Source organism: Drosophila elegans, unplaced genomic scaffold (genome assembly GCF_018152505.1).
Source record: "Drosophila elegans isolate 14027-0461.03 unplaced genomic scaffold, ASM1815250v1 contig_257, whole genome shotgun sequence".
NCBI lineage: Eukaryota > Metazoa > Arthropoda > Insecta > Diptera > Drosophilidae > Drosophila > Drosophila elegans.
In genome coordinates this window covers 483,465-502,768 of record NW_024545631.1, presented here as the reverse complement: position 1 = coordinate 502,768, position 19,304 = coordinate 483,465, and the positions used below count along the sequence as shown (strand labels likewise).

Below are 19,304 nucleotides of genomic sequence, written 5' to 3'. Positions count from 1 at the left end.
CTTCACATTAGCGTGCCAGTGGGGGTCGATGCACGAAATCAACGATCAACGAACCAACGAACCACTGAGTAAAAAAACATTGAGAAATAAAGAACAAGAACAATAAAGCAATTAAAGTGAGTGGACAACGGAGCAATTGTGCGAGCAAAAGCAGTTAGGAGCTCAAGTCTATTAAATAGTTAATTTATTGAAATTTTAGAATACCAATACAAGAATAATAAACCAAAATATTATTAATAAAAAAAAAATATTAGTTAAATTAAAATTTATGATAACTTATCAGAAAATTTAGTTTACAAACTTAATATTAGTGTACAGGCAACCAACAGCAACCAAACTGTTCTAATCACTATTCAACCTACAGCATTTTCGCCGCTCTAACCATAAATATTTTGAAGCAATCTCATTTAGACGCAGTCACATAATTAAATTCACAATTTGAGTCTTTGTACTCAAAGAGGTGAGGATTTGAAAAATTAGATAGTTAAATGCAAATGGGGAAACTTTTAAACATAAAATTCCACTGGACTTTACTGGTAAGGGATTTCTGTTCTATATATTTCAATGAATTCCTTTTTAAGGTAGTTTACCGGATCAAAAATTCGGTCATCCATAAATATTCCAATTCTTTATTCAATTTAAACGAGCTCTAGCATACGGTCGAAAATTTTATGAATCTTTTTAGACATTGGTTTTTTCCTCAGCTGTTGCCAAGGTATTTTAAAATATTTATTGTGAAAAAATACGCAAAACGGTAAAACAGCTGATTGCAATTTTAAAATATGTATTTGTAACCGCATAAGCCATTGATATGATTTTATGGATTAAATTGGTACACAAATATAAAGAGTGCAACACGAAAAATATGCTTATCAAAATGGGAATAAAAAAGAGGATTGATACTTTGTAAATATTCTTTTGTATTGGATAGCCCAAACATTGCGGTTTACTTGTGCAAGAACACTTCATTCGTTTTCAGTTCGCGCAATAGGCAAAAGAGTGCTTGCTGGAAGGAGATAATTTTTTGGCCCGTTTGTGTTTGAAAAAGAATCAGTCAGTGGTAAGCGCTATCATGTCATCCGCCTCACAGCTGCGAATTTATCCCGTTTAATTTTTTTTTTGGCGGGGTGCCGTCAAGAATACGTGCTAAGCCAACCACCTTGAGACGATTGACTATCTAAAGTACAAGGTTAAAGTCGTCATTAATGCCATTAAGGATCTTTTTATAGAAAATGTGCTGAAAAATTGGTTCGATGGGATGACCTAAGGCCTCCCGGGGCAGCCACATTAACGAAGTGCCCATCTAAAAATAAAACGCAATGTTGGGGCTATTCAATAAAAAAATTGTTTTAAAAAAACCAAAGAAACTCAAGAAACTACAATATTCAATTTATAAAGTCTTTATTTAGGGTTTTATAAGTTAAGCATATAAATTTACTAGCTTGTGTAGTCGAACACCAGCTTGGTTTCGAAAACGCTCTGCTTTAATTTGGTGCAGTTCGTGTCCTTTTGTAAAAGCATAGAATGGTAAGATAGCTTTTTGTTTTAAAACAATTTTATTTCCTAAGGTAAAATGCATATAGTCAGCAATTTGGGTATGAACGGAAGTTGAATTGTAAGACGGGATTCCTTTTACTTCTGCGTATCCATTCCTCGTCTTTTGCTGTTCAACAATGTTAAAATTGGTTTTATTAGCAATGTCTTGATAAGACCTTTGACTCATTAGACCAATAAAAAATGCCTTTACAATGTGCTGAAGGTTCGTTGACCCCTCAATTTTGGCATACAAATCTTTTATACCTATAACTTTACAAATTGTTTGTATTGACCGATGGCAAACTAATCCATATCCATAAGGTTTTTGAAAACAATAAATTTTGGTTTGTCCAAAGTCTGTACGAAAATCATGGTAAATAGTCCTGTTTTCACAAAGGTTTATGTTGATTAGTTTTTGTCCTGCTCGATTCTTAGACTTTCGAAGAGCCGTTCGAACTTCTGGCGCTTTAGCAGTAGCAAATCCTGCCAAGCCCTTACCATTTCCTGTGACCGACAAGACAGAATACCTTCGTTTTCTTCCCATATTTCCTTTCATAATAAAAACAATTTTGTTTTCCAAGACTCGAGTATCAAATGAAATAAATTCTTCTTCACCAACAAGGTCAGGCGACCCAATACTTCGTCCAGACATTTTACTTCCAGACCAACCTCGATCTATTGGATTTAACTTCATTAATCTGAAATTTCCCATTGAATCACGTATTTTCATAACTCCATTTTCAATATCTTAATTTTTGTCAAGCTTCTGACATATATTCCAATTCTTCATTCAATTTAAACGAGCTATAGCATACGGTCGAAAATTTTATGAATCTATTTAGACATTGGTTTTTTCCTCAGCTGTTGCCAAGGTATTTTGAAATATTTATTGTGAAAAAACACGCAAAACGGTAAAACAGCTGCTTGCAATTTTAAAATATGTATTTGTAACCGCATAAGCCATTGATATGATTTTATGGATTAAATTGGTACACAAATATAAAGAGTGCAACACGAAAAATATGCTTATCAAAATGGGAATAAACAAGAAAGAAAGCAAACTTCGGCAATCCGAAGTTCATATACCCTTGCAGCTATTGCAAGAATTAAACATTTTTGAAAACATTAAAATTATGATTTACTTTCGTATATGTTTAAAAACATTGAAGCTGTGATGATTTGCAGCTCAATTATTTGATAGTTATTTTATATATTTTTATTATTTCTAAGGGAGCTATATGATATAGACGTCCGATTTTGATAAAATTTAAACCATAATTCTGAAATATTTAACCATTGCTATATGTCGAAGAACTAAACAAAAAATTAAAAAACCGAAAAGTTATAATTTTTATACCCTTGCAGAGGGTATTATAATTTCAGTCAGAAGTTTGCAACGCAGTGAAGGAGACGCTTCCGACCCTATAAAGTATATATATTCTTGATCAGCATCACTAGTAGAGTCGATCTAGCCATGTCCGTCTGTCCGTCCGTCTGTCCGTCTGTCCGTCCGTTTATATGCAAACTAGTCTCTCAGTTTTAAAGCTATCTGCATGAAACTTTCCCAAAAGTTGTCTTTCTATTGCAGGTAGTATATAAGTCGGAACGAGACGGATCGGATGACTATAGCATATAGCTCCCATAGGAACAATCAGAAAAATAATTGAAAAAAAATTATAACTTTGCTGTTTTTTAATTTTTTGTTTAGTTCTTCGACATATAGCAATGGTTCAATAATTCAGAATTATGGTTTAAATTTCATCAAAATCGGACGACTATAGCATATAGCTCCCATAGGAACAATCGGAAAAATAATTGAAAAAAAATTATAACTTTGCTGTTTTTTAATTTTTTGTTTTGTTCTTCGACATAAAGCAATGGTTAAATATTTCAGAATTATGGTTAAAATTTCATCAAAATCGGAAGACTATAGCATATAGCTCCCATAGGAACAATCGGAAAAATAATTGAAAAAAATTATAACTTTGCTGTTTTTTAATTTTTTGTTTAGTTCTTCGACATATAGCAATGGTTAAATATTTCAGAATTATGGTTAAAATTTCATCAAAATCGGACGACTATAGCATATAGCTCCCATAGGAACAATCGGAAAAATAATTGAAAAAAATTATAACTTTGCTGTTTTTTAATTTTTTTTTAGTTCTTCGACATATAGCAATTGTTAAATATTTCAGAATTATGGTTTAAATACGCAAGTAAATCATAATTTTAATGTTTTCAAAAATATTTAATTCTTGCGATAGCTGCAAGGGTATATGAACTTCGGCTTGCCGAAGTTTGCTTTCTTTCTTGTTTTCATTTATTTTTCCGATTGTTCCTATGGGAGCTATATGATATAGTCGTCCGACTTTGATGAAATTTAAACCGTAAATCGGAAATATGTAACCATTACTAAATGTCGAAGAACTAAACAAAAAATTGAAAAACAACAAAGCTATAATTTTTTTTCAATTATTTTTCCGATTGTTCCTATGGGAGCTATATGCTATAGTCGTCCGATCCGGCTCGTTCCGACTTATATACTACCTGCAATAGAAAGACAACTTTTGGGAAAGTTTCATGCAGATAGCTTTAAAACTGAGAGACTAGTTTGCATATAAACGGACGGACAGACGGACGGACAGACGGACAAACGGACATGGCTAGATCGACTCGCCTAGTGATGCTGATCAAGAATATATATACTTTATAGGGTCGGAAACGTCTCCTTCACTGCGTTGCAAACTTCTGACTGAAATTATAATACCCTCTGCAAGGGTATAAAAAGAGGATTGATACTTTGTAAATATTTTTTTGTATTGGATAGCCCAAACATTGCGGTTTACTTGTGGAAGAACACTTCATTCGTTTTCAGTTCGCGCAATAGGCAAAAGAGTGCTTGGTGGAAGGATATAATTTTTTATCAAAAAATAATCTTTTCAGATCATTTTTACCTCGATGGTTGCTTCAATACTTACCGCATTTGGGGATCGAAAACCCGCAAGTGGTCTAGGAAAAGCCAATGCATCCACAACGAGTTACTGTTTGGTGCGGTATGTGGTCAGGCGGCATTATTGGCCCGTTTGTGTTTGAAAAAGAATCAGTCAGTGGTAAGCGCTATCACGTCATCCGCCTCACAGCTGCGATTTCATCCCGTTTGATTTTTTTTTTTTTTGCGGGGTGCCGTCAAGAATACGTGCTAAGCCAACCATCTTGAGACGATTGACTATCTAAAGTACAAGGTTAAAGTCGTCATTAATGCCATTAAGGATCTTTTTATAGAAAATGTGCTGAAAAATTGGTTCGATGGGATGACCTAGGCCTCCCGGGGCAGCCACATTAACGAAGTGCCCATCTAAAAATAAAACGCAATGTCGGGGCTATTCAATAAAAAAATGGTTTTAAAAAAACCAAAGAAACTCAAGAAACTACAATATTCAATTTATAAAGTCTTTATTTAGGGTTTTATAAGTTAAGCATATAAATTTACTAGCTTGTGTAGTCGAACACCAGCTTGGTTTCGAAAACGCTCTGCTTTAATTTGGTGCAGTTCGTGTCCTTTTGTAAAAGCATAGAATGGTAAGATAGCTTTTTGTTTTAAAACAATTTTATTTCCTAAGGTAAAATGCATATAGTCAGCAATTTGGGTATGAACGGAAGTTGAATTGTAAGACGGGATTCCTTTTACTTCTGCGTATCCATTCCTCGTCTTTTGCTGTTCAACAATGTTAAAATTGGTTTTATTAGCAATGTCTTGATAAGACCTTTGACTCATTAGACCAATAAAAAATGCCTTTACAATGTGCTGAAGGTTCGTTGACCCCTCAATTTTGGCATACAAATCTTTTATACCTATAACTTTACAAATTGTTTGTATTGACCGATGGCAAACTAATCCATATCCATAAGGTTTTTGAAAACAATAAATTTTGGTTTGTCCAAAGTCTGTACGAAAATCATGGTAAATAGTCCTGTTTTCACAAAGGTTTATGTTGATTAGTTTTTGTCCTGCTCGATTCTTAGACTTTCGAAGAGCCGTTCGAACTTCTGGCGCTTTAGCAGTAGCAAATCCTGCCAAGCCCTTACCATTTCCTGTGACCGACAAGACAGAATACCTTCGTTTTCTTCCCATATTTCCTTTCATAATAAAAACAATTTTGTTTTCCAAGACTCGAGTATCAAATGAAATAAATTCTTCTTCACCAATAGGGTCAGGCGACCCAATACTTCGTCCAGGCATTTTACTTCCAGACCAACCTCGATCTATTGGATTTAACTTCATTAATCTGAAATTTCCCATTGAATCACGTATTTTCATAACTCCATTTTCTATATCTAAATTTTTGTCAAGCTTCTGCTGGTGAATAACTTCATTTCCACGTATAACAGGTGAATTTAGTCCAGGCCATATGCGACTGCTTTTTCCGAGGCCGATGGTTTGTCCTTTGTTTAGATCCTTTGCAACTTTCTTTCCACTTCCTTTTCCGCGGCCTCTTTTCTTTCCAGCATTGCTAACCGCTGTTACTCCACGCCAAATGTCTTCAGCAGGAACTAAAATTAAAGAAAAATAATTCCCATAAGTGATTTTCACAGTTACCCTTGAATACTATATTATAATTTTAGTCTGAAGTTTGCAACGCAAGGAAACATATAAGCATCATTAGGCAAGTCAAAAATTATGTATGGTTGCCTGTGCGATACTACGCAAATTTATCTCACAATTGAAATGTTTTTAAGATGAAACTTTCCTTGCAGGGGGTATATATACATAGGAACGGCGGAATTTAATTAAATTGGACAACATCATACAGCTGTCAATTCCTTAAAGGGTCGGAAATGTATGTTTCACTGCTTGAAAAATTTGTAAAAACAAGGTTGTACATGTATTCTTCATCAGAATAATTTGACCAGTTGATATAGACAATTGTTTTTGTAAATGCACAATGCTAATGGAGATGTGAGAGACGGCACAATATGTTTGCTGGGCACAATTAGCTATACTCTAAAAATGTTTCGTTTCTTTCTTGCGGTCCAATTCGTTACTGATAAGTCTTAATGGATACACTCACTTTGTTACTTGTGTTCGTGATCTATTTTAAATGTGTTGGTAAATGCACAGCCACGAGACAGCTTTGAGCATCCCTGATCTTAATAGTTAAACACAATACTCATTAACAAATTTGTTTTTAGGTCGAACTTGTTTGTTGCCAACATAGCATAAATTCGGTAAAAATTTAAATTTTTGATGAGCGGGACATGGCTATAAGGCTATAGAAATCAATGTCATGATACTTTTTGTTGAGGTGACAATCAACCGATAATTAAAATAACTTTGTGTTTTTTATTGTACAATACATTTTGGTAATTTCGGACGCGACTTAAATATCTTTTAAACATGTAGGCGGTCATATGATTTGTCCGTCTGACTGTCCGTCAGTCCGTATAAACGTCGAGACTCCGGAAACTACAAAAGCTAGAAATTAAAGATTTGTCATGCAGATTCTATTAATACTTTCTTACGCAGCGCAAGTGCATTTTAAAACGAGGCCTCGAAAATTCTAATCCCCAAAAATCGCGAAAACTCTGTCATTCCACTCTGAGACAAGTTAGACCTTGGGTTTTGGGCTCTGCGTGTGTTTTTCGGTCATATCTATCGGTAGACACAAAATTTTTCAAGATCAAGGTTTTTATACCCTTGCAGATGGTATTATAATTTCAGCCAGAAGTTTGCAACGCAGTGAAGGAGACATCTCCGACCCTATAAAGTATATATATTCTTGATCAGCATCACTAGCAGAGTCGATCTAGCCATGTCCGTCTGTCCGTCCGTTTCTACGCAAACTAGTTTCTCAGTTTTAAAGCTATCTGCATGAAACTTTCCCAAAAGTTGTCTTTCTATTGCAGGTAGTATATAAGTCGGAACGAGCCGGATCGGACGACTATAGCATATAGCTATATAGCTTTGCTGTTTTTTAATTTTTTTTATTTCTTCGACATATAGTAATGGTTAACTATTTCAGAATTACGTTTTAAATTTCATCAAAATCGGACGACTATATCATATAGCTCCCATAGGAACAATCGGAAAAAATACAAAAAAAATTATAACTTTGCTGTTTTTTAATTTTTTTTATTAGTCCTTCGACACTTAGTAATGGTTAAATATTTTCGATTTACGGTTTAAATTATATCAAAATCGGACGACTATAGCATATAGCTCCTATATGAACAATCGGAAAAATAAATGAAAAAAATTATAACTTTTCTGTTTTTTAATTTTTTGTTCAGTTCTTCGACATATAGCAATGGTTAAATATTTCAGAATTATGGTTTAGATTTTATCAAAATCGGACGACTATATTATATAGCTCCCATAGAAATAATATAAATATATAAAATAACTATCTAATAATTGAGCTGCAAATCATCATAGCTTCAATGTTTTTAAACATATACGCAAGTAAATCTTAATTTTAATGTTTTCAAAAATATTTAATTCTTGCTGCAAGGGTATAAGAACTTCGGCTTGCCGAAGTTTGCTTCCTTCCTTGTTAGTTATAAAGTCCTACGCCGCTGATCTGCCGCTAAAAACTATCCTTTGCTCATTAGATAGGGCCGTGGTGATCGCTGATGTAAAGACAGAACGGAAAAACTGTAAGCGGGGGTGGGGGTACCACACGCTCTTAGTTTTAATGTTGGGAAAGCAGTTTGACAGATGGCGTCACCGAGACCCCAATTGTTTTTGAAGGCCATATTTAGTTTGAAGCTTATAAGCTGATGAAAGGTTATTTAATAATCGGTTATCTAATTGTCATTAAATATGTTTCTTTCAGATATACAGGAAAGCGAATTTATTAACACTATCGTAATTATCTTCAACATAATCGAATTTCCCTTCTTCAATTGGTTCCTTTGTGTTCCCCAACACAATCAGCTGACTGGCCTCCCTAGGGCTGATTGAAATGCCCGCTGGCATTTCGGAGATACAGTTAAAAGATACCTTAATATGAAAAAATTTTTAGGTCAATAAATTGAGATGTTTTCTTAAAAAATATTCTGAAAAATTCGTTTTTTTCGGTCTTCCAACATTTTATAACCCAAACGCATTAAATCGAAGGAACTGGCATTGGCGGCCACAAATACTCATCTTCTAAAATTTGTAATTGTGACAGCAGCTTTCTAGCCATTACTGAAAACTTCTGGTGGCAGTGTTGTGAAAGAGTTGCCGAAGAAAATAAAAAAAAGTAAAAAAAAAAACTTCCCGCACAAATAGTACATTTAATTAAGTGGTAAAAAGAAAAAAAAAATCTTAAAAATTTTACTTACATTAAAGATCTTTCCACATTTAAAGAGCACAAAGGGACTTGCTTGTACCAAGACAACCCTTGTCTTAAATTCGTTTTGAAAGTAGAACAAAGACGGCGGATTTACAAAAATGATGAAGGCTAATACAAAACTGATTCTGAGAGCAAAATGTTAAGTCATCAAAAATATAAAATAAAAATAACATTTATCTTATCGCAATGCATTTTTCAATAATTAACTTATCTTCTTGCGGAATTGAGTCCAGACAATTGCTTGGCACAAAGCTTCAGTGTTTTTTTTTTCGAAAGAATTAACAGAGAATTAACAGAGGGAATTTAGATTCCGTATGAATCTTTCGGAAGTGAAAACTGGAACGGGTCTGGGAATCCGTGTGAATCTTTGAATGTGCCGCTAGTAATGTTTTAATATTTCAGAACCTAGAGTTCTAACTTTATTAAAATCGGACGATAATATCATATAGCCCCCAGAAAAAAAAGAAGTCCGCTGTTTTTCAATTGATTTGAATAATCTTCGATATATGATGTTTGCTCCCTTTCTTGTTATATATTATTTAATAAAACGAATAAACAAATGAAGTGACATATATATGTTAAAATACTGCTGCAAAAAACGCATTTGTTTAAAATTTAGGTTTGGAAAGATATAATAGCAGAGTCGTAGAAGTTTATTTTTTTTTTAACAAAACATTAATTGGTTGCGATACACAAAAAACATATACACATAATATCCAAAAAGACCTCCTGCGAACGGTCACAGAATTTCTTTAGCTATATCACTCTTATCGCACTTTAGAATGTTTCCCAAGTTATGGATAAACAAGCCACTTCGTGGGACATTAGAAATAAGATAATAATCACTATTATAAGATTCACAGATTGCCAATGGATCTAGAACCATAATTTACGATCTGTTGCTTAAACCACTTGTTATCTGTCAGAGCAGGCCACACGAGCCTTCAAATTATTATCTCTTAAAATGTTTCCCATTCTGCACAAAGGACTTGTGCGGTGGTCAAAGTTGCGGTCTCTGCGTAGGTCATATATAGGACTAGAATACGAATCTCACCGATGTTTTCTGCTAAGAAACTTAATGAAATAAAACACTTTGAAATTATAACTGCGCAAATAAAGATGTCTTATTATTTGGTTGTTCTTTTCAGCCCTAATTGTATTGAAAAAAGTATTTCGAAAAAAGTTGAACGGTTATTAACATATGTTTTTTTTTGTAACTCTAAGGAAATAGGATTTAAAATGTACGAATAAAATATTAGCACGTCTTAAGTAAAAAAACTAAAAAAGGTGCCTATTACAGGGTGGTCCACGAAAAAGTTGCGTTTTAAAATGGCTGTAAAAAACGGGTTGATATTTTGGAAATATTTCCTTTTTATTGAAAAGCCCCAGCATTGCTGTTTATTTGTCAAAGACCATTTTATACGTTCAGTTTGCGCAATGGGTCGAAGAGCTCTTGGTTAAAGATGGTAATTTTATTCTAAAATAAATTTTTTTAGATGAAGCTCATTTCAAACTTGGTGGTTACGTCAATAAGCAGAATGCCGTGTTTGTTATTCGTCTTAGAGAAGCCACTACATCCACAACGAGTGTCAGTATGTGGTCAGGACGCATCATTGGCCCGTTTTTCTTCGAAAACGAATCAGAAGCCGTAACCGTAAATTTTTGAAGACATCGACGGCATAAGGTTCTAGCAGGCCGGCGCTACGTGCCACATTGCCAACTTTACAGCCGAACTTCTGCGCGGAAACGTTCAAAAACGAATAATCAGCCAAAAAAGCGTAATCCTTTACTATACCTTGAAGTATCTATATATAAGTAAATAAAACAAAATTTTTTTTCTATTTTTCCCTTGGAAGCTGTGCTATACATATACTTATATATATAGTCGTACGATTTGGCCCGTTGCAAATTATATACTCGTTAGCGTATAAGCGGACGGACGTACGGAAAGACAAGCCATTACAATGTACAGTTCGTCCTCCTTTGCACAAAGAAGATAAATCCACCCTTCAGAAACTATAGGAAAACTAACTGGGAAAAGTTCTATAGCTATTCTCACTCGCCAGCTTGAGTAGCTACCAGTCAAAATAGTGATGGCATTCAAAAAGCTCACAATAGACCTTACGATTCTACCTAAAATTCTGTACTATAAGTCGGCCTAAGGTCCAAGCATGGTGGACACCGGACAAATAAGAAAGGAAACGACCAGTTTATTTAACAGAGCAAAGTGTAGAAACTGTCAAGATGATTGGGACGCCCACAATAGCTTAGACCTCACTAGCACCACTTAAGCTTCCAGACTTTAAAGTCTGTTAGTCAGGCCTTGTTTGCTATGCTAGAAAAGATATTATAGCTGAAGAAAATACCCATCAAATCTTTCCACACCTACAAAACGCCAGTATCGGAGCACATAAGGCCGGCAATGCTAGAAGCGATGTGGAACGACAACCTGGCTGATGTAGAGGCCTACGTACCGATTTTACAATGATCCTGGCTGGAAAGATAAACCAAACATACTACTGACCCATCAGTCTATCCTCGTTTTTGTTGATGTATATTCCTGAAAGCTAAGCATTCATTTGTAAGAGTCCGCGAAAGAAAAGGGGCAGTAAATGAATGGACGGACTAATTCAAAATAAATACCAATAAGATAAGATTAATGCTTTTAAAATTGGTAAAGAATCACTAGTATAAATAATATGGTAGAGTTTATTATAGTCATTAGTTTGATCTATTGTACATTGTTTCAAAATAAGAGAAATCTAGTTTCTTGTGATACGATTAGGCACTGAGAAATGTAGGCGGCCTAGTAACTCGGTACTCCCCACATCCCCCAGAATAAGTTTACAATTAAAAGTAATACCAAGCGTCGTTCTACGGATGGATAAACATGGTAAATAAATTAGGTGAAGTATACTAGGGTTAAATGGTAAAATTAGGTTTTCATCTCAATTAAGGCCCTAAGGACAAAACAGTAAGAAGTTCTTTTGCACAGACTCTATCCAGTCTATATACACACATATTGGGGACTACAAACTGGAGAGCTATACTCCAGGATTGGACCAACTAGTGAAATGAACAAAGTCTTTGTGTCATCATCAAATTATTCCTTTTTATAAATCCAAGCACTACCCTGGCTTTATTTACTATGGAAGTAAAATGCTCAGGAAACTAACGTTTTGGGACCAGAAGGACGCCAAGGTCATCAATTTGTCAAATTCTAGTCAACTCATAACCAACCAAAGTATACGTGGCATACTGTGTATTGGCCCGAAAGAAGTGGGCCAAGGTGGCTTTCTGCGGCACGCCTGAAGTAACTTGGATCAACTTAGAGACCGAGCTCTTAAAAAGGACTCGTTTTATAAGAAGATCGCTAATAAGTCTAACTTCCGTTCAAGAAGCGAATGATTTACGGAATAAAATCGATCTACAAAGATGTTGCAAATGGGGGATAATAACGTTTTCGAAAAGCTTTGGGACAGTGGACAACATGCAGATACCTCTATAATTGCTAGTTTTTGATTTATTTTTCTTTTTTTGAAGGGGAACAACAAATGATTGGGTAATCAATTTTTAGTGGGTCTGCACAGAGTCTCTGCGCAGTATCTAAGCACACAGCCAGGAACACCGTCAGGACCCGGTGAGTAAACTGGCTTTACGCTAGAAGAAGGGAGCTTTCACTCAGACTCGGACAAAAAATTAAGTTAGACTTCGACATTCCTTCTGAATAGGACTGCGCAAAAAGATGGGCAATTGCCTGATCAGTGTTTGCCGAAGAATTTGCAAATGGTAGCGATGCTGGGTAAGATTGAGTATCTAAAATGGCAGCAATATAAATTGGAACTAGCCTCCTATAAGAAGGCCATAAGAAAAGGAAAACAATCAGCTTGGCAGACCTTCTGCTCAATCATAGAGGAAACAACCGATGCAGCTCGGCTTAAGAAGATCCTCTCCGTAAGCAACCCCTTTCTTGGGATGGCTCATGGTCAGACTCTAGTGAGGAGACATTAAGCCTACTTCTAGAATCACACTTTCCGGGTCCGGCTTTGTGTTAACAAAATTATTAAACTGTTTTGGATCTTTTGAAAATGGATCCTTCAGCGAGTTAAATAAGCCCTATAACAATGGGCGTTAAGAACGGTAAAATTAGACCGAGCACTTATGTATCTGGAAACGCAGCTTGTGATCCACACATTTTATATTTATTATAAACATTTCTTAGGCGAGATAACTCCTTGTTAAACCATGGGGGTTTGTTGGAGTTCGATGGATTTTGTAACGGAACGGAAAATAAAGATTTTAATGCACTATGAAAGATATAAACGGCCGCAGCCATGATAGTGCATAAAGTTAGTCTTGCGAAAGCAGTGGATTCGTTCAACAGACTTTTCAGATTTATCTTAAAGCTCTGATCCTGCAGTGGTGACATTCTTAATAAAAACACCTTTTCTGGATTTCACACAAAGTAAGCGGGCAAAAGAATTCTTAACATGGATCACTTGAGATAGCGCAATGTCAAGCCAACCGTCTAAAGTCTTGCTGTCATTCAGGTTTTTGTCTACAAAAGCATTTTTATCTTAGCGTGCCGAATGGAATCATTTAAAAAGAGTTTTTATTTAGTCGAATTCTTTATCAATTTTCGTCAGAAAATTGTATTTCAGATATTTTGTATCGTCACGACTTTTTAACCTTGTTAAGAGGTGTTTTTAATTGATATCAGAAGATTTTGTTCGAAATATAGTCAAAGTACCCCAATATTGTGACCATGGTTTACAAAAAAACCTATACCTATACTTCAGTACTAATTTTATTTTTTAACAAATTATGTTTGACAAGACTTTAAAGCTTAACTAACAAGTTTTAGGTAATCACAAAATAAAATCCTTTGATGATTAACATTCAACTATCAGGCCTGTTCCAGTTTTCACTCGGAAGTGAATCCCTTGACATTGGCGGATTTCCGTTTAACATGTTTAACATAATCAAAGTTCCCTTGCTTGATAGCAAAATTCCTGGAGAAGTTACTATTTGGAGGGAAATAAAACAGCTGACTGCCGCTACTGCTCTTAACAAAAGCCTATGATTTGCCTAAGTTTTCCAGCCAAATTACTGATCAACATTTTCTGGCCCGGTGCTGCTCCTAATTTATATGCATTGTTGGTGCTCACATTTAATGTCTAAAATTAGTCAAAAAATCATTGGTAGCCAAAAATAACAAATTCTACTTATTTTGAAGGCAGTGATGGATTCTAACCAACAAAAGTGTTGAACAAGTCGTTTGTAAATCAGCTGTGTTGCCCGAAATAATTCAAAGATTGTTGGATTGATTTTAACAATGCTTTTGCAATTTTTGCCAAATAACGAGTTGAGAGGACAAAATCTGTTGGACATTAAACGCAATAAATTTAAAATGCAATGCGAACATTTTTTATTTGCCAGATCGCCAGTAATAAACTATTATTTTGAAATTACTTTAACTGAAAGTTGCGCATATTTTTGCAGTCTTACCGGATCTACAATGATCTATTTCATTTCCTTATTGAAAAAATTGGACCCGACTTAGAGCATCACTGGATTGCACATGTTACCCAGCTTGCGGCAGTCCTTTGTTTCCTGGCGACCGGGTCGTACATCATCGTGAATCATCTGCTTGGTACCAGTGCTGCAAACTTTTCAAAAGTTGTGTTCGGTATCGAAGTTGCCAAAGACGATGAAAAAGGTCCCAAAACAAAACGCTTTGCACAATATGTACATTTAATTAAAGGGTAATAGGAAAAACAAAACTAAACTTAGATAATTTACATTTCTAACCATACAAAAACAAACCGAAAAGCGCTTGCTAAATAAGTCCGAAGAGTATAATTTTTTTTTTCGTACCATGACAACACTTGCTTTGTTTCTATCAAATTTCTGAGGTCCCATCGGAAAATAATTTTTAAAAAGTCAAATATGTTACGATCAAGCAAATCTTTTAAACTTTTATAACTTTTTTTTCAAACATCAAAGAATAAGGTAAAAATTTCATTTGCACTTTAAGTTATCGCAAATGCTTGGCGAAAAGTTTTCGTGAGTTTTTTGCTGAAGTTAACGGAGAATTAACTTAGATTCCGTGCAAATCTTTTGGAAGAAAAATTGGAACAGTATATGATATTTTGCATCGAAGTGTATTTAAATCAATTGAAAAACAAAAAAAGAAAGCAAACTTCGGCAATAGGGGAAGCAAACTTCGGCAAGCCGAAGTCCTTGCAGCTATTGCAAAAACAAAACTGTCAAATATTGAAATATTTAACCATTACTATATGTCGATGAACTAAAAAAAAATAAAAAACAGCAAAACTATAATTTTTTGTATACTTATTTTCCGATTTATCCTATGGGAGCTATATGATATAGTCGTCCGATTTTGATGAAATTTAAAGCGTAGTTCTGAACTATTTAACATTAAATGTTCCGTCATTAAAATCGTACGACTATACCATAAAGCTCCAATGGCAACCATAAAAATATTAGAAAAATGTTTGTTATATTTTTTCGATTTTTCCCATGGGAACATCACTGTGGACGGCCTTCCACGTAGTGACGATAAGCACCGGGAAGTGTGCTATATATAGCCGCAATATTCAAAATCAGCAAAGAATAGTCCGATCTTAATTAATGATATAGCAATTAAAAAAGTATCGCTTTTAAAAGAGTCTTTGAATACTAAGAGTTTTAGAAAGTCATTTGGTTCTGGAGAAATGGGGGTGAAAGTGCGAAAAATATGTTTCTTTATTGGAGCAGTTGGAGCCGGTGGGCCAAAAAGTCTGACCATAAATACGCTTCCAGATACACCTCAATCAACTCAATACTACGTTAAATGACTGCATTTTTAAAAATTAAATCTTGCTTAAATAAATTTTTTAAAATTAATTTTAAAAAAAAGTTATTATTATTTTTAAAATATATTTTAAAAAAGTTATTAATATTTTACAAATATTTAGTGAAAATTTGTATACATTTAACTTGAAATTGTGTTTCTTAAAACATTTTATCACAAAATGGTGGTGCACACTTGTAGTAGAAAATTCTTTCCTAGGCAGCGATAGCTTGTCTGAGCTGAGAAAAAGTTGCCGTTTCTGTTGAATACTTCATTCATTTTGCCTACAAAGCCATTTTTTTCTCGGCGTGCCGAATGGAAACATTTAAAAAGTGTATTTATTTAGTCGAATGCTTCACAAAATTTGTTATCAGATATTTTTTATATTGAACGTGCGATCGTCACAATTTTGTACCTCGTTTTTGTTTGATATCAGAAGCTTTTGTTAAAATATAGTCAAAGTACCCCAATATTATTGTCATGATTTAAAAAAAACTTTTAGCTATACTTCAGTACTATTACAAACTACGTTTGGCAAGACTTTAAAGCTTAACTAACAAGAAGGGAATCACACTTGAGCAAGACAAATTTTACATACCCTTGCAGCTATTCCAAAAATTTAATATTTCTTAAAACAGCAATATTCCGTTTTTATGATTTTATGACCTATAAGCAGCTATTTGACATCGTTGTCCAAATTAAATAAAATTGGATAAGTAATTCTGAAACAAAAACCATTTATTTCTATCGAAGTATATTCAAACCAATTAAAAAACAGCAGTCGTTATAATTTGTTCATTTATTTTTGTTTCGATTGTTCCCATGGGAGCTGGAGTCTTTCGATTCCGCTTGATTTAACTACTACTATTAGCTTTATAACTGATATGGCAATATCAACCGATCCGGCTCGTTCCGGAAAGTTTCATGCAGATAAGTGTAAAACTGAGAGACTAGTTTGCATATAAACGGACGGACATACGGACAGACGGACGGACATGGCTAGATCGACTCTACTAATGATGCTGATCAAGAATATATATACTTTATAGGGTCGGAGATGTCTCCTTCACTGCGTTGCAAACTTCTGACTGAAATTATAATACCCTCTGCAAGGGTATAAAAATAATTAATATTTTACAATTATTCTTTCACGAAATAAGCTTCGAGTCACTGTATAAATATGAGAACTGATACTTTGTTCTTCAGCACTCCATATTTCCAGGCTCATTGGTTTTGGGCAATACCTGTCGATTTCGCCAAAGCCTTTTGAAATTCTTTTGTTTCACCCCGAACCTTCTGCATCCGAGTCTGAATTGTGTTTTCAGAAACTGTTAGTTGCAAATTTTACATCCCGACAAATTTGTTTCTATATACAAATTTTGAATAGTTACACTTTGTCTGCGACCCATATTGAGACCTGTATCACCCTAACAGTTTAAAATTACAAAATTTATACCATAAATGTCCATTTGATATAAAATTTCATTTATAAGATTATTAGGCAAATAAAATAAAAAAGAAATGTACCTCACACAATAGCGAACTTTAAATACATAAGTTTTAATATATTGTAAGGGCTTGTTATTGAAATCTGAAATATTTTTCTTGTATGGGTATTTAGCGTGAAGTCGGTTGAAATAGCTAATCTAAGCACGACCATTTTAAAATGTTCCAATTCGGCACGATGAGATGGCAAAAATCAAAACACCTGGCCTTAGCGTGCCGAATAGAAACATTTTTGTAGTGTATACATTTAGTTGAATGCTTTATTTTTTTTAACCAAGAAAATTGGAATCAGAAATTTTGTTTGTTGTAGGTGCGTTCGTCACGTCTTTTTTACCTGGTTAAGAAGTTTTTTGTTTGATATAGCATACCCATGTAAATATGGGGGGAAAAAGTTTAAGTGCACTGTGTACTGAAGTTTACATAACTTGTTTGCTACTTATTTGCCCACTGTACTTATTTACCTTTTTAGGCACTTACGTTTGTTAAAAAAACTAGTATTGCGTAAGCAGAAGTAGTTTGGTGTAACCTGTTGTTTGGGATTAAAAAACTGTTGACCACAATATAATATTTGCGACCTCCAAGCCTTCACAAAAAATCGTCCAACAAAATTCTGATTCATTTTGATGAACTTTTGTATACCGAAGAATACTTAAAACATCGGAATTGAGTAGCCCGGAATAAATCGCAGCGTAAACGGAAAAATTAACCGGTTCATTAAATAGATATGCGTCAAAATACCATCAGCCGGTTAGCAACGAAAGTGAAACGATGGAACTTGGAAAACGTTTCTAATTTTGTCAATAATCACATCGAGCTACCTTCAAAATATAAATGAATTAAACAGTCACAACGGCGTAGGAAAAATTTTGAAAACTTAATTTCAACTAAATCAATCTGTTTTTGATATTCATATCCCTTCTTATATATTTTGAAGTATTATGGAATAATTATATAAAAATGTCAGTTTTAAATAATTTTGTATACAAATCGCTGCGTCAGATAGCTTTCTTTTCGACCACGCCTCTGGTTTAAATTGTTTCGCATTAAGTGCTGCAGGGAACAACCCTGAGCAAAAATGCAGTACGGAACGTAAATCCAATTTGTAATACCATCTTCCCACACAGTCCATCCGAGGAAAACAGGTTGAATTTTTGGCATATGTAAATAGATGGTGGCTCCATGAGAACACAAGTCTTACATCAGTCAAAAGTCCAGAAAGCAAAATGATCTTGTAAATAGTGCAAATGTTCAACTTAAAATTTGCAATATATGCAATTAAAGTTCAATTTGTTATGTTAGTTTTAATTCAAACAGGACCCTTATAAACTATATGTTTGGTATCTTTGGAAGGATAAAATAACATTTTCTTTAGGAAATAACCAGTATTTGTTTATAAAGACTAGCTTAGTGGCTGCGATATGCCCTCTTTCCATACATTCTTGCCGTTGGAAACGGTTGGAATTTTTAAGAAATGTGAAACTCCGATTACCACAGAGCACATCCACCTTCACTTTTTGTCAAAACGTAAACACGGTCAACAGATCAACCATCTTTGAGCCACAGCTGTTCAGATCAGCTGAAATCGGAAGGTGGAAGTCGGATCGGAGTTTCACTTTTATCTAAAATCTTAACGGTTTTTCAGGATGGGACTGCGTTGGAACAGGACTGCACCTCAAAAACATCGTCTAAATATCGCATAAATTAGACCGGCAAATCTTAGCGACGGACTAATTGGGATCCCTTGAACGGATGGTGGAAGGTGGATGGATCTCTGTGGAAATAGGCTATTAGACTTTATTTAAGCCCGTCGTTCCGAAATTGTATTTTGAACCCAACAATCGTTTCTATCGATGGTACCATAGATTTTTTTGCAACTCTAATCCAAGCCGTTTCACTTTTCTTAGTTTCAGCATCTAGGACCAACTGAAAAATTGTGGGCACGGCAAAACCTTATGGAAATAGTTTTCTATCCCTATTTCAACAAAGTCCGATTTTATTGGCAGATAATTTAGAGGAGTTGAATGACGATGAATTTCAATTAAACATATAATAGCAAACTTAGTTTTGCA

At 34.5% G+C, this 19,304-nt stretch overlaps 1 protein-coding gene across 2 annotated transcripts; it reads right to left on the bottom strand.

The window, feature by feature from the left end:
• Positions 1 to 1,384: 1,384 nt before the first annotated feature.
• Positions 1,385 to 17,915, bottom strand: LOC108140513 (28S ribosomal protein S5, mitochondrial). Of its 2 annotated transcripts, XM_041708541.1 has the most exons (3): positions 17,713 to 17,915; positions 5,863 to 6,087; positions 1,385 to 2,274 (listed from the first exon to the last, which is right to left on the bottom strand). In XM_041708541.1, exons 1-3 carry the CDS (start codon positions 17,852 to 17,854, stop codon positions 1,421 to 1,423), a joined length of 1,221 nt encoding a protein of 406 aa, XP_041564475.1. In that variant the 5' UTR covers positions 17,855 to 17,915; the 3' UTR covers positions 1,385 to 1,420. The 2 variants fall into 2 exon arrangements, with proteins under 2 accessions (XP_041564475.1, XP_017118799.2); XM_017263310.2 differs by lacking the exon at positions 1,385 to 2,274 and having other exon boundaries at positions 4,973 to 6,087; positions 17,713 to 17,911.
• Between the last annotated feature and the right edge of the window lie 1,389 nt (positions 17,916 to 19,304).